The sequence below is a fragment of the Acinonyx jubatus genome, chromosome E4, assembly GCF_027475565.1.
Source record: "Acinonyx jubatus isolate Ajub_Pintada_27869175 chromosome E4, VMU_Ajub_asm_v1.0, whole genome shotgun sequence".
In the NCBI taxonomy this organism is placed as follows: domain Eukaryota; kingdom Metazoa; phylum Chordata; class Mammalia; order Carnivora; family Felidae; genus Acinonyx; species Acinonyx jubatus.
This window is the reverse complement of record NC_069395.1, coordinates 26,771,070-26,786,021: the sequence shown is the minus strand read 5'-3', so window position 1 is coordinate 26,786,021 and position 14,952 is coordinate 26,771,070. Positions and strand designations below refer to the sequence as shown.

General features: G+C 51.6%; 1 protein-coding gene across 7 annotated transcripts in view; it reads left to right on the top strand.

The window, feature by feature from the left end:
• ATP2B4 (ATPase plasma membrane Ca2+ transporting 4) overlaps positions 1–14,952 on the top strand; it is a 96,935-nt gene that overhangs the window by 35,365 nt on the left and 46,618 nt on the right. For 5 of the 7 annotated variants that reach the window (XM_027074769.2, XM_015067716.3, XM_027074768.2 and 2 more), the window contains exon 2: positions 10,367–11,026. In XM_027074769.2, the coding sequence (XP_026930570.1) occupies positions 10,834–11,026 (193 nt within the window). In that variant the 5' untranslated portion in view covers positions 10,367–10,833. The remainder of the gene's footprint in view (positions 1–10,366; positions 11,027–14,952) is intronic. The other 2 variants (XM_053209499.1, XM_053209500.1) reach the window with 1 other exon arrangement.

Below are 14,952 nucleotides of genomic sequence, written 5' to 3'. Positions count from 1 at the left end.
AGACCACTCTGCCGTTACAGGCACATGAATAGCTTCACTGTAGCCAGGCTGCACCCTCGTTTCGCCATAGCAACCTGGAGCGGGTGTTTATAGCAGCCTGTCACCCCGACTGGAAAACAGCTGCTGCCCCCGCCCCCCCGCCAGCCGCACCCCAGAGCAGCGGGCAGGTGCCCCCGAGGGGGTGCGGGGGGTGGCGGGGGAAGGCAGCCTGGGGTCCGGATGGGCCAGTGGCGGGAACACTGGGGGAGCCCAACGCGAGGGGTGGGTGTCCTTGGTTCCCAGGCTTCCCGTCACCTGCGGGCGGCCCCCTCCGTCTCTCACCTGGGGTCAGTCATAGGAAACAGGAGCGCAGAGGGCGCTTAGCTCCAGCTGGACCCAGGAGAGGCCTGGGTGTCCTCTGAAGCTGACGAGGTGGCTTGTTTCAACTTACGAATAAACCTTGGCTCCTGTGGCAAGTTCCGGGGAGTCCTCTCGAGTCCGTTTTCTCAAGGACTGACAGCAGAGGGGCTTCCCTGGGGAAGATCACGGGTGTCTGGGAAAGGGGGTGCCCTGAGATGCATGGAAGCAGCGATTGGCACCCTGGGAGAGGGAAAGGCAGGAAGGGATGTGTGTTGTGACTCTCCTGTGCCTCCCCTGTCAGCCTAGGTCAGAGAGCACCTTCCGGACCCGGCCCCTATTCGAGGCCCCCAAAGTGCATTAACCTGGGGTTGTGAGAGGGGTTCCTGACGTTCCTCGCAGAGATGCCTCGTAACCTGTGCGGTGTCCTCTGTGTGGGCCCCAGACCCGCAGCCGCGGCACCCTTGTTAGGGAGCGTGTTAGATATGCACATTCCCAGGCCTGCCCTCCCCTCCGGAATCAGAAACTCTGGCCACAGCAGCAGCAGGGCCCAGCCATAGGTTGTCATCAGCCCTCCCGGGGCTCCTGATGCCCACTTGAGTTTGAGAACCACTGCTCCAGACCAGGCCGCGAGTGCAGAGGAGAATGGCCAGTTCGCTTTCTATGGCCGGGGGCTGCCGTGGTGGCCGCTGTGTGTGCAGTTTGTGGACAAGGACAGACAAAGCCGGGCGAATGGGACGACATGTTATCAGGGAGTGCCCCGGCCCTCTTTCCTGATGCACGTCATCTTCTCAGCGTGGGGTCCTTGCCTGGGACTTCCAGGGAACAGCTGGGCTGGCAGAAGGGCTGGGGGGTGGAGGGCATTCTCTGTGCTCTGTCCAGGGGACACTGTCATGGAGCGGAGGGAGGAGATGGGACGGTCTTCCAGGCACGATGTCCAGCCTACTCTGACTAGGGTCACACAGGAATGTTAAGGGGGACAGAGCAGCTCTGTGACATTCCCTTCTGGTGGCTGAGCTGTGGCCTTCTCAGGCTGAGGCCAGGGCCTTCCCCCCTCCCCCCTGGGGGTCCCCCGCCAGCACCTGAGGCCTAGGAGCTAGCTACGAGGTCCTGCTCCAGCAGCCAAGGGAGACTGACCTTCCTCTCCCTCTCCACCAGCCTGGCATGACTCTGCTGAAATTCGTTTCTAAAAATAACCCAAGATCCAATCCAGCTGCTAAAAAGCCCCTTTGTTCCCTTGGAACCAAAATGTGGAAAAACCACGGAAAGCAGCCCCAAGAAAGGCAAAATGTGTGTTGTCCGAGAGAATATACATACTGGACATTTGCGTGTGACTGGCCAAGGTCTGCGTCCTGTCCCAGTTCTGAAGAGCTGCTCCCTGCTTAGGAGTGAGAAGCAGACACCCTTGCTGCCCCATATCCTGAGCATTTCCCATGAGCAAGTGGGAGGGCCTGGGGGAGGCTGCCAGCTCCCCTTCCATTAAACAACAGGCCTTCTTCCACGCGGCACCGTCACTCCCGCCTGCAATCGGCTCTCGTCGTCCTTAGTCGACTGAAGGGAATGGTCAGTGTTGTTTCGTCCTCCACATTGTTCTGAGCTCTGGCTTGCTGCGAACACTCCCCCACAGCCCTTGGGTCACAGGAGGCCACGGAGGTGACCTGGGCCAGTATGACTCAGATTATGTGGAAGCGGGTACATTCCCCATGGCTCCGAGCCTGAGGGACTGCCCTTTTTCATCCTGATCTATTGATGCTATTTTAGGAGAATACCGGAGGGGTGACATTGCCCTCTCAGGCACAGTCTGCTTTAGTGTCCCGACCCAGGCCATGAAGCCTCCTGTCTCCATCTTGATGGTTCCTGGAGTCTCTGACGTGAGCTGACTCTCAACAAGCCAGATGATTAGGAACAGGCTACCAACCATGGGTCAATTCTTGGTATCGCTGTGTAGAGAAGTTTGTGCTGTCGATGGGCCCTACCTTTTCCTGCGCCCTGAAGGCATCAGGCCCGAACCGATAAGTTTGGTCACCGTTGCCTTAGTGTATCTTAGACAGTATAGCCCCTCGAGGACTGCACGGTCTCAGGATCACCATGTGTTTTGGATTTATTTGTTGGGGTGTCAGCTGCAGAGTATGGAGCTGACCATACCATTGGTTCATGGCTCATTTTATCACTGGTCCATGAGGGGCCCTTTGTGTGTTCACCGTTACCCCATATTCCACCTCTATCCCTGTCCTCACCCATTTCAATGGACTAATATGTATCTTTTGTTTAAATATGTCCCTTAAAGGGGCGCCTGGGTGGCTCAGTCAGTTAAGCATCTGACTTTGGCTCAGGTCATGATCTCACGTGAGATATAAGCCCTAAATCAGGTGAGCTCGAGCCTCGCTTCGGGCTCTGCATTGACAGTGCGGAAGCTGCAGGGGATTCTCTCTCTCCCTCTCTTTGCCCTTCACTCACTCGTGCTCTCTCCCTCTCTCTCTCTCAAAAAGAGACTTAATAAAAAAAAGACTTTGCAAACTCTTCATCAAAAAATAAATATGTCCCTTAAAATATAGAGCATTGCTTTAGATGATGTGTTTTCAATTTGTGTAAAAACTATTAAAGCATTTTCCCCACCCCCCCAACACTGTTTCTAAGATCACAAGTGTCCTTGCGTGTATATCTGATCTGTGCCTCACTGTTGGATTATATCCCCTGTTGTCTAGCACACATATTTTGCCTGTCCATCATTGGGACAGGGAATCCCAGGTTGCCTACCACTTCCTGTCACCACAGTAATGTCCCTGTGAACATCTTCACTCATGCCGCCTCCTGAACCTATATGATTATTTCTTTGGGAGATGCACCCAGTAGTTCATGACTAGGCCCAGGGTATACACAGACTTAGTTGGTTTGTTTGTTTTTTTAATGAAGTCCCGAGTTTCATTTATTTATTTTTTAAGGTTATTTACTTATTTTGAGGGAGCACTCATGCGCGCACACGCAAGAAAGAGAGAGAGAGAGAGAGAGTGAGCAGGGGAGGGGCAGAAAGAGAGGAAGAGAGAGAGAGAGTCCCAAGCAGGCTCTGCACTGTCAGCGTGTAGCCCCACATGGAGCCCAAACTCACAAACCATGAGATCCTGACCTGAGCTGAAATCAAGGGTCAGATGCTTAACCAACTGAACCACCCAGGCATGCTGCATAGACTTAGCTTTGACTTGGAAGTACTAGGCGACTGTGGAAAAGAAGGAAGAATTCTGGATTCCTGAAGCTTAGGGGTCAAAGGTGACGTATTTTCTCCAGAAAGATCCTTTGATGCTAGCACTGCGTTTCTGCTACTGAATTGAAGACTCCTCAGCGTGGCCAACTTGGGGAGGAAAAGAGCGGGCACGAGAGCCTCATGTGTCCCTGCTTCCTCACCGGGAAGTGATGCTGTCTCTTCAGGAAGGGCGTAGCCTCTAGAACCCTGGTCCTAGGAGCTGGCTGAGAATTAGCATCAGGTTCCAGGACCTCGACCAGGACCACGGGTCACATTGTGCCATCCTGTGGTCAGTGTGGAGGCCTGGTTTTGGTGCCCCAGCCCTCACTTGGCTTCCTGGCATGGGCACGGCTGTTGGGTGACGGTGACAGGTGGTAACCCCCACCACCTGAACTTTAGCCAACGTACTTTCTTCCCACATGCCTCCAAAGGGCCTCAGTAGACGGAAGGAGGGTGTGTGCCCAGGTCTGCTTCTGCAAGCCAGGAGGCACTGGAGAAGCAATAGGGCAGGGCAGGCATGGCGGGGGGCGGGGAAGAAGAGCCTGGCACCATGATAGGCATGGCTGCCAGACCCAAGAGGCAAGAACTGGCAAGAGTGAGCTAGGATCTGGGTCATGGAAATAAGGGACCTGTAATGAGGAGGGAGCAGAGAGACCTCTGTGTGGGGTTTAGACCTTCAGAGAGAAGGGCCAGCCAAGGATGTTTCACACCAGCCAGGCAGCCTGCCATGTTCAAGCGCTTGCCAGCTTCCTTGACAGGGCATGGCCCTCTTAGAAGCATGGGAAATGCCTGAGAGAAGTCAAACCTCAGAAACTGTGGGTGATGGCACAGGAAGTGCCCCTGCCGGAGACAGCAGAGAAGAGAATGTCGAGCAGGACCTCTCGGTCTCAAGTCACTACTGAGGAGGTGTTCCCCTGACCTGTTTCGGAGCCTTTAGGGCTTGTGGGCAAGGGACAGAAAGGTTCACCTGGACCTTCTTATCAGGCTTTAGGAAGTCAAGCCACGGTTGGTTTTTTGGGTTTTTTTGGTTTTTCCATTTTGTAACAGCAATGTCCTTGTACTTGAGACAAGGTGGCTTGGATTCAACTAGAGCACAAACCCTAGCTCTCTGAATCTTGATCTCCCTGCTATAAAATGGTGGTGCCCTCCCCGTGGGACTGTTGGTGAGGATTCAGTGAGACAATATACGTAGTGATGGCCAGCCGGTACGTATCAGCCGCCACCTAGGCACTAAATATCGTACGTGTGTGTGTCTCTCTCATTTCCCCACGGAGTGCCTCCTAAGGTACCTGGCAAACCTTCTTCCCCTCCCTTCCAACCCCTCTCCCTCACTCCATCCCTCCCCTTGCAGATAGGGAGAAAAATAGAGCCTCACTTGGGAGAGGGAGACTCCGGATCAAAGAAGGGCACAGGTTTGGGGAGAAGAGGCGACTGGAGCAGGTTTCGTATCTCAGTTTGGTGCTTCCTGAGGAGGACCGGCCTGTCCCTCCACCCCCCTCGAAGTCTTCCCTCTTTCACACCTTATGTCCTGCGTGGCAGTGACGCTGACACTCCAACCACAGCATCTCTGAGTGCTCCCGACTCGCTCCCGAGCAGAGGCTCTCAGCCTGGTGAAGAGGTCAACCCAGGGTAGAGCAGGGAACCAGAGGCGGCTCTACGAGGCAGCCCTCGCTTGCAGCCTGGAGGCCAGAGCTGAGCGTAGCCCTTATTATTCTAGGCAGGTCCGGCTGCAGTGCTGAGCCAGCCTGGTTCCATGGGCCCTGGCCCCTCCTGTTCCCTTTCTCCTGTTTCCATTCATACTTTATTTCCCATGCATCGTGCCAGATTCAATAGGAGCCTCTGGCAGGGAAGAGTCAGGGTGTGGGCTCACTTTCAGGTCCTCAAAAGACCCTACTCTATCCCTACACGGGAGCTGCCCTTTCTCCTCGTAGCCTGGGGATGTATCGCTTCTTTAGCGCCCGGGAAGGTTTCCAAGAGTAAGGGATTCCATGGACAAAATTGGAGGAAACAGAATGTCTGACTGTTGTTTATGGTTTGGTGGCTTAGGGCATGAGGTCCTTGTCTCTGGCAGCTGCCTGTTTCAGAACTTCCTAGCAAGTCTCGCCGCAGACTGAGTTATCTGGAAGCGTGGGGTGGTTTGTTTGTTTCTCAGGTATGTACGGGAGCAGGAGAAGGTCTGTTTCAGCCCCTGTGATGTGATGTAGTTGTGATGCGATGTGGTTGATTCTGAAGGAGAAAGAGCTGGTGAAGAGTCAACATTTCCTCTAGGTGGAAATGGTTATTTTCTCCACTCCAGAGATGCCTGCATTTCTGATGTTTGTCAGAAAATAAGGAGGTCCAGGGGTGCCCGGGAGGCTCAGTCAGTTGAGCAATTGACTTGATTATGGCTCCGGTCAGGATCCCAGGGTCGTGGGATCAAGCCCCAAGTCTGGCTCCGCACTCAGCATGGAGCCTGCTTGAGACTGTCCCTCTCCCTCTCTCTCTCTCTGCTCCTCCCCTGTGCATGCATGCTCTCTCTCTCTCTGTAAAATAAAAGATGAAAAGGGGTGCCTGGGTGGCTCAGTCAGTTGAGCAATTGACTCTTGATTTCAGCTCAGGTCATGATCTCACGGGTCTTGAGCTTGAGCCCCATGTAAGGCTCTGCACTGCCAATGCAGACCCTGCTTTGGATTCTCTCTCTCTCTCTCTCTGTCTCTGTCTCTGTCTCTGTCTCTCTCTCTGCCCCTCCCCCGCTTGCTCTCCCTCTCTCTCTCTCAAAATAAATAAATAAACTTAAAAAAAGGGGCACCTGGGTGGCTCAGTCGGTTAAGCGTCTGACTTTGGCTCAGGTCATGATCTCGCGTTCCATGAGTTCGAGCCCCACGTCGGGCTCTGTGCTGACAGCTCGGAGCCTGGAGCCTGCTTCAGATTCTGTGTCTCCCTCTCTCTCTTGCCCCTCCCCTGTTTGCGCTCTGTCTCTCTCTCTCAAAAATAAGTAAACATTAAAAATTTTTAAATAAGTAAATGAAATTAAATATAAAAAAGAAGAAGGAGGAGGAGGAGGACGAGGAGGAGAAGGAGGAAGAAAAGGAGGAGGTCCAGACTCGAGGGAGGGAGTAAGGTATAACAAAAGGAGTGCCAGATGGTCAAGGGTGCTGACTTGCCAAAGACTAAATCACTTTTTTTCTCGTTGGACCTCACTGGCTTCATCTGTAAATGGGGGCGGGGGGGGGGGGGCGTGTTTAAACCTGTCGTACGTAGAATTGATTAAAGACAATGTTTTCACCGTCATTACAAATTGTACAATGGATGTTACAAGACTTTGGGCCGAAGAACATTGAAATGATTCAATGACCATGTACAATAATAGGATGTCTTGCCCCTGTAGGTAGTGTTTGCTTTTCCGTCCTATCGTCCTTTAAGCTGGCAAAATGCTAGAAACTGGGAGTGAGCACATACCTTATCCAGAATGCCCCAGGGCTGCGTGACTAATCCTGACCTGACAAGAGGTGGTACCTCCCAGGCGTCTGAGCGTTGCGTCTGAGGCTGAGGCTGTGGCCGAGGGGGTGTGAGAGCACTTACAGATTATTCTTTGCCAGTTGCCTAATAAGGGTAGGGGCCAGGCAGACTCAGCAGCTGTGGAACGCTCACATTCTGAGAGCTCAGAGAGGCGTATGGGTGCCTGCTAGGCCTCCGAATTCCGGAAGAATGTCCTTAGAGATCCCACCTTAAGCTGGGGGCCCCAGCTGACAACGGCCGCCTGACTCTGTGTCAACGGCTTAGTGCGTGACCTCCTCTGTAAGCGTCTCTAGAGCAACCCGAAGCAGACAGACCTCATTCTCTGCCACATGCCCCACGTGCTCTAATCTCAAGTGACCTTTTCTCACTGGTCACCTCCGTGAGTGAAAAATTTCTCCCCTTTCATACCTTGAGGAGAGGTTCAAAGTAAGGAACTGTGACTCAGACCGTCCCTTCTTCTTTTCTAGAAATCGAAGGCTGCATAGCCTAGTGGTGTTGCCAGTGGTTATAACGTAGCTAATGGTTATTGCTAATGGAGCTGCCTTGGAATTTTCCATTCTTTCTGAGGGTTGGGCATTCCCTTTGGCAAGGAGAGATGGAGGGGGACGTGGAGCTTATTGTCCTTCTGCTTAAAGGGCTAGATACCAAAAGTTCATTAAGATCAAATTAAGCCTTCTCCCATCACTTGAGAGTGGACATACTGGGCACTGGTCATCTTTCATCTAAGATTTCCAAGCACTAGGGTCTCAGTCAGTTAAGTGTCCGACTTCGGCTCAGGTCATGATCTCACGGTCCGTGAGTTCGAGCCCTGTGTTGGGCTCTGTGCCGACAGCTCAGAGCCTGGAGCCTGCTTCGTTTTCTGTGTCTCCCTCTCTCTCTCTCTGCCCCTCCCCTGCTCTCACTCTGTCTCTCTCTCTCTCTCTCTCTCTCTCTCAAAAATAAACATTAAAAAAAAAAAAAAAGATTTCCAGCACTATTTCTATCTCTTATTCTAGTCCTTTGTCACTTTCTTGAGATGGTGTGAAGAGGTAGGGCTGATTTTTTCCCCCAGGTGAAGGTGGGAGGAACTGAGCCCTAAGAAGGCCAAGTGACATGCCCCAAGGGTGCCTGGGAAGATGGTAAATCTGGTTCTGGATATGCTACCAGTTATTCAACAACAACAACCATGACAACAAAATGAGCTGAATGCCCATGTGTGCAGGCGCCCTTATGGCACTGGGGATAAAGCCGTGAACACGACAAGTGCAAAGCTTAGCCTTCATGGGACAGACATTATAGTGGGTCGAGATAGAAAAAGTAAAGTCTGATTTCCAGTTTAGCACTCTGTCAGCACTGTTGTCAACATCCTCTTGAAAGGTTAAGGAGCTCTACTTAAGGGTCAAGATGGGCTCCTTACTGCTCTAGCCCTTCCCACTGCTTCCAAGCTTCGACGAGAAGCTGAACTGGAGGGAAATTCTGTCATACCGCCTATCATTGGGCCAGTCTGAGTGAAGGGAGTTTGACACATTGCCTCAGGTTCTCTCCAGACCTCTGTTCCCCAGGCTACTCTGATGACATCTAAAAAAGAAAAAAAGGAGGGGGCGCCTGGGGGGCTCAGTCGGTTAAGTGTCCAACTCTTGGTTTCGGCTCAGGTCATGATCTCACGGTTTCGGGAGTTCGAGCCCTGCATCGGGATCTGTGCTGACAGCATGGAGCCTGCTTGGGATTCTCTCTCTCCCTCTCTCTCTCTGCCTCTCTCTCTCTCTCTCTCTCTCCCTCTCTCTCAAATAAATAAATAAACTTTAAAAAAAGTCTTTAAAACAGAAAAAGCAAAAGGCAGTGTGATGTTTGAAAAACAATAGCAACAATAAAGCAAAGCCCTGCTTGCTTAGCCCTCTGTAGGTCAGAGTAGCTCTAAAAATCTCTGATAAAAGGAGGAGGCAGAGTGAACACTGGGGGAGGGAGGAGTACCCAACTCCATCCCAGGGGACCCGCCGGGAACAGGATTGGTAGGAAACTTTGGCCACACGTGATTTGGGGAAAAGTAACCGGTAAAAGAGCCCAGCCCTTTTCTGATGGTTCTTGTGCCTCTTTGCTCGCCTTCTACAAGTGAGGATGTCATCTATGTATTAGAGAGGGGCTGTCCCGAGATCCTTGCCACTCCCTGGTAACAACTCAAGTCACTGGGGACTGTTTAACCAGGGCTGGGCCCCCGTGTTCTGGTGCCGCGTTCAGAAAGAGCCGCTTCACATTTAAACGGCTGCTGTGTGACGATGGGTCCCCCACGACACGCAGGAGCTGCTCTCTAAAGCTAAGAACAGGGCCGGGGCGGGGGGCAGGGGGAGCCTGGCCACCTTCAGCCCTTTAGATCCTCACCTGCACGTAGCTCTGCCCTTCCTCCCACTCAGAGGGGGCGCACATGCCTTTCTGAGGGGAGAAATGCTGATCTGAGACCCTCCGATGCTGACTCACACGCGGGCTAACCCTGCTTTCCTGCTGACCTTGCCATGGCCCTGGGCTCTATCTGAACTGATAGCTGCCTTATCCCCGCCACCCCGAGTAACATTGAAACCATACGCTGCAAACCTCCTTCTCAGAGGTCCTTCTGTCCCGTTTACGTAGAAAGGCTGCACCCTGGATTGCCAACTGCCAGAGCATTTTACTCTCCCCTTTTGGAGACGGCGAAAGCTTTTTGGAGGGATGGGGCTTATTAGCTCCAAGACCTGAACGTAGTCCCCAACCTGCTCACAGCTGCAGCGGGCTGGAGGCTGAGTATTCGGAGGGGCCCCGGAGCATCTGGGCATCTTCTATCAGGTTGCCCTCCTGGTTTGTCAATGTGGGTGTTGGGTACAGGGCGCAGGGTTCAGGGGCGCGGGGGGCAGACTGGCAGGCCACCCTCCAGGCCACTCTGGTCTGGACTCCTCTTCTGACCAGTTAAAATCAGACTAAAGGAGTTCATAGTGGGGCCCTCATATGGATAGACGTGGAGAGCGTGAGAGCCATTAGGGGTTACAAACCTTTTATTTCCAAGTTCCTGAAGTCGCCAGATTGTCACTTGGCTTGAGAATGGCGTGATGTGAAGACTGGGGTATATCGGAAATTACTCCTCTCCATGGGGGTGTACAGGCTGCTGGGGCCTCCTAGGGAGGGGCGGGCCCCTCCTGAGTCCGATCCCTCAGCTCAGGCCTTGGCGATCGGTTCAGCTCAGGCACCCGCCGTCATCTAAGCCCTAAAATGAGTACCTCTTGCCTCGCAGGTGCTGGATCCTCATGGCTGCTCTAATTGTTTTTGTCTGTCTTCGAATCTTTATTCCAGAGATCCAGTTGTCAGCGGTATCCAGGGAGCCCTCCTCTTCCTCCTCCTTCTCCTGCCGCCTCTCTACCACCGCAGTTGCCGGTTGTTGCTAAGGTAGCCTCCATGGTAACACGCACATCCTGTTTATACCTCCATCTGGGCAAGCTGGTCTAAGCTAGGAACCTACCTACCCTGGACAACGGCTTCCATTACCACCTGGGGACACCAATCGTCGTGACACGTGGTCCGGCTTCCACTCGGCTCCCCCACCCCCTTCCTCCCCTCGCTGCCGAGCTTCATACACAAAAAGGATCTGGGCTAGAGGCTGCTACCCTGAAGCTCACTGCACAGGATATAGCCCAACTATTTCCTACCCAGGCTCCCAGAGAAGCAAGAAGTAAGAAGTGAGGCAGACGGGCAGGGGTTCCTGACCAGTTGAAGGGAAACCACATTTTCTCTGGTCGAGGGGCTTGGTAACAGCAGGCAGAATGACGAACCCAACAGAACGTACCTTGCCGGCCAACTCGATGGTTGAGAGCCACGAGCGGGAGTTTGGCTGCACAGTAATGGACCTGCGGAAGCTCATGGAGCTACGTTCGACCGACGCAATCAACCAGATCAACGTCCACTACGGGGGTGTAACGAATCTCTGCAGTAGACTGAAAACCAACCCCGTGGAAGGTAAAAACCACACCAGGGGTGGGGAATCAGAGGAAGGTGGCTAGTGTTCAAAACTATGGTTTCCCGGCTTCTCGAGAGGGCAGTAAGAGACCTCACTGGTGTATCTGGGTCGTTTGAGAAAAACATGGCCTCTGAAAGGAGGTGAGACCACGGAGAGCCATCTCTTTCCCAGCGACGGTGTTCGCTGATGGTCGGACTTTCTTCCTTTTTCTGTGTCAGTGTACAGAAAGGACAGGATTTGGCTCTGCTTTACAAGTGTCTGTGTTAGAGACGCTTTTATCAGTAAGTGATCAAGTCTCTTATTCAATATCAGTCTCTGATTACAGAAGAACTTAAATACAATTCTGCCCCACACCGATCTCACAGTGTAACTGGGGAGAACGGGCACAAAAAAAGTGACCCAGTGCATCCGCCCAACGTGGCATCTGTCTATCGTGTACAGTTAGAAATAGGGGGGCAAATCACAGGGTAGTACCTACCGTATCTTTGGATTATTCACTTTGCTTCGTGTCAGGGAATTATTGATGACTTTTTTCAACCCTGCCTGGCACACTTTAATATAGTTCTTCTTAATGTGCTTTTAAAAGAGAACGGAAAACCTGGCTTCGTGCTTGCCTGGCTCACTTCAGTTGCCCAATAAGCCATGGTAATGTAAAATTTTGCCTCATCAGAATGGAGACAGAATCAAAGGAACCTTCCTTTGTCACTTATGCATGGTTATAGCATCTGTGTTACAGGGTCTTACTTGGCCCCATCAGTGAGGCAGGACATGGCTGAGTAGCATTAGGTAAATCAGAAATCTTGTCCTTCAGAGCGCCTGGGTGGCTCAGTCGGTTGAGCATCCGACTGTTGAGCATCCGACTTTGGCCCAGGTCGTGATCTCGCGGTTCCTGAGTTTGAGCCCCGTGTTGGGCTCTGTGCTAACAGCTTGGAGCCTGGAGCCTGCTTCGGATTCTGCGTCTCCCTCCCTCTCTGCCCCTCCCCCACTCGCAGTCTGTCTCTGTCTCTGTCTCTCAAAAATAAAAATAAATATTAAAAAAATATTAAGAAAAAAAAAGATCTTGTCCTTCAGATGCCTTTAGCCTCTTGAAGTAGACTATTTCTAGCCTTCCTTGGAACCTACATCATTTTTTTTGCCAAGTCTAAGAAGTTTTGACCCCCAGCCAGTGCTGTAAGTTTGGACTTGGACTTGGACAAGAGTCCAAGTCTCTTTTCCAGACTCTTTAGGATTGAGAGAGAGCAAGAGCGAACGAGCGAGAGATTTTTATCTAGATATCTGTACATTAACATGTCTTGTTTTCTTCGCAATCTGAGGGAGCTTCCTTCCGTGTTCTCTTGACTGCTAGAATCCAGTTTCCTACCTCTCATGAGTTCAAACACTAGCTCCCCCATTTACTGAGTATCATTGAACAGTTTACTTAACCGCCCTGAGTCTCTTCCTTCTTTGAAAATGATGTTAATACCTAGCCCATTCAGTTATCGGGATTAAAATATTGGGATTCCACGTACATATCATGTACATCCAGCGCTCAAGCTTAGGATGGGTATTCAATTAATGAGTTGTCTCAGATTAAAATGGAGCCCACATGTCTGAAGGTATCTGCCAGAGTATGAGCGCCCGTGGAGTACGATGTATTATTTCCTCTGGAGAGGTTCCTGCTTGTATGACTGTAACCAATGGCCATTGCGTCCTTTCACCTCTGGATGTCAAAGAGATCCAGTTCAGATGGCAGGGCTTGGTCGCTCTCCCACGGCTCAGTCTTTGCCCTCTGGCTAGAATCTAATGACTGCCCTTTGGGCACTGCTTTTTGTCAGCTAGATTTCTTTATTCTACCACTTTTGTAGTAGTGTTGATCTTAAACAGAGGCTATTCGCGTTCTATTTTCACTGAGCAATGCAGGCAGGATCTTCCTTTTTCCCCTTCCTATACCACTCTTGATGGCTTTGGCCAGTCATTTCTCTCACAAAGCAAAGCTCAGGAGTCCAAATCAGTTGGAACCTGGGACGCTCCTGATAGAAGGATCCAGACTCTCCTCCCAGTTTTCCTAATCCATTTCTCATAGCTGCTACTGTCTCCTCCCTGATTCCCAGACAGCTTCCATTCCCAAAGGCCATCATATATGCTGCTTTAATCTCACCATCAGACAGCAAATGTTGTCGATGTAACTAATGCCCTTAGATTCCTCCCCACTCCTAGTTTCAGACCTGTGGTGGAAAGCCATGGCTTCTGATGGCAGGTGCCTCTGCTGCTACGGGCCCCGGCCATGCCCCAACGCCAGTCCCCCTACCAGTGGGGCGGCTGTCTGCCGCCATTCTCCTGCTTCCTTAGATCACAAGTCTGTATCCTGATTTGTTTCCGTGTAAGACTTAATCATAGGGCCGGTCCTGGAGCTGGGGAGGCAGGGAGTCCGAAAGCAACTTTTCCATGAGTAATGTTTATTCCCCCGTGCCAACAATGACCTCCTCGCATGTGCGAGGAATACGAGCATAGAAAAGGAGGCACAGAGGAGCTGTGACACAGAAGTCTCTCCCCAGACAAAGGCAATGCTGAGCTGTTTCGTGCAGCAGGGCTGAGAAAAGAACTTCACTCTCCAGGTGCCTCAAAGAGCTGATGCTGTAAAAAGCCAGCCTGGTCACAGGAGACCGCACTGAGGTGCCTAACAACCTACTGTAGTCCTGTCCCCTGTGGGAGGCCCCTGCAGACTAAGAAAAAAGAGGGGTGCCAGGGTGGCTCAGTCGGTTAAGCGTCTGACTTCGGCTCAGGTCGTGATCTCACGGTTCGTGGGTTCAAGCCCCGCATCGGGCTCTGTGCTGACAGCTCAGAGCCTGGAGGCTGCTTCGGATTCTGTGTCTCCCTCTCTGCCCCTCCCCCACTTGCACTCAGCGTCTTTCTCTCTCTCTCTCTCTATCTCTCTCTCTCTCTCTCTCTCAAAAATCAATAAACATTAAAAAAAAAAAGAATAAAGAAATTCACCTGGTGCTTGAATTCTGGTAGTTGGTAACCTGGTGAAGTAAGGCTGGGGAAATTGGTTCCTAGAGTATGACCCTTCCTTTTTATTATCTGTTGGGTTGATAGCATCACCTATATAGATCTGACAGATTTTTTTTTTTTTTTAAACCATAGCTTTAAGGGGCCTTATGGAACTGGGAGTTTATAATATTTATGACACGAGCATGGTTTTATTATACTGGATTTACACAATTCTAGAGGCAGGTGGGATTTAATTTTATTCATCCCCCTCCCCTCCTTCCAGGTCCGAAGGCTTAAATGCCTCCCCTAAGTTCTTACGACTGGGTAGAACAGAATAGACTATTCTTAGGCTAGAGCAGGAATACAGAGAGTCTCAGAAGCACAGGTAATTCAAAACTTTGCTCTCTATTTCAATGCCTGATAAAATGTCTAATTGTGACCCAGTGCTAATATTACCCGTGGCTTCTGCCCCGTCAGTGGGCGTGGCTAGTTGGGAGCATGGACCGCTGTACCTCTGATTGCCTGGGGAAGCTGAGGCCTGGCCGTGCTCCACGGCAGCTGCTAGCACTCGCGGAATGTTCCTGACAGAAAATGGCGGCGTCTTCGCCCTGCATAGTTACTGGGCAGCCACTAAGTTTGGGAAGCTGAGATTCTTTGGGGAGTAAAAAGCAAGAGGGGAAAGAATCTGTTTTAAGACAGTCCCTCCTGAATTACCATCCTGGTTCATTAACGGCAAAGTTTAGCGTAATATTTCCTGTCATGTTAAGATCTCTGGGGTTTAACTGTGTTCCTGTCCCCAAGCCTTCTGAGGTCAGTGGCGTGTCCCACAAGCATCGTCCATTTTCCACGAGCTGGGACACGCTAGGATGGGCTCTTCCTCCCTGTGCAGACTGAAATCTCCAGTAGCATTTTCTTTGTTTGCTTTTTTTATTTGAGAGGGAGAGCACGTTGGAGA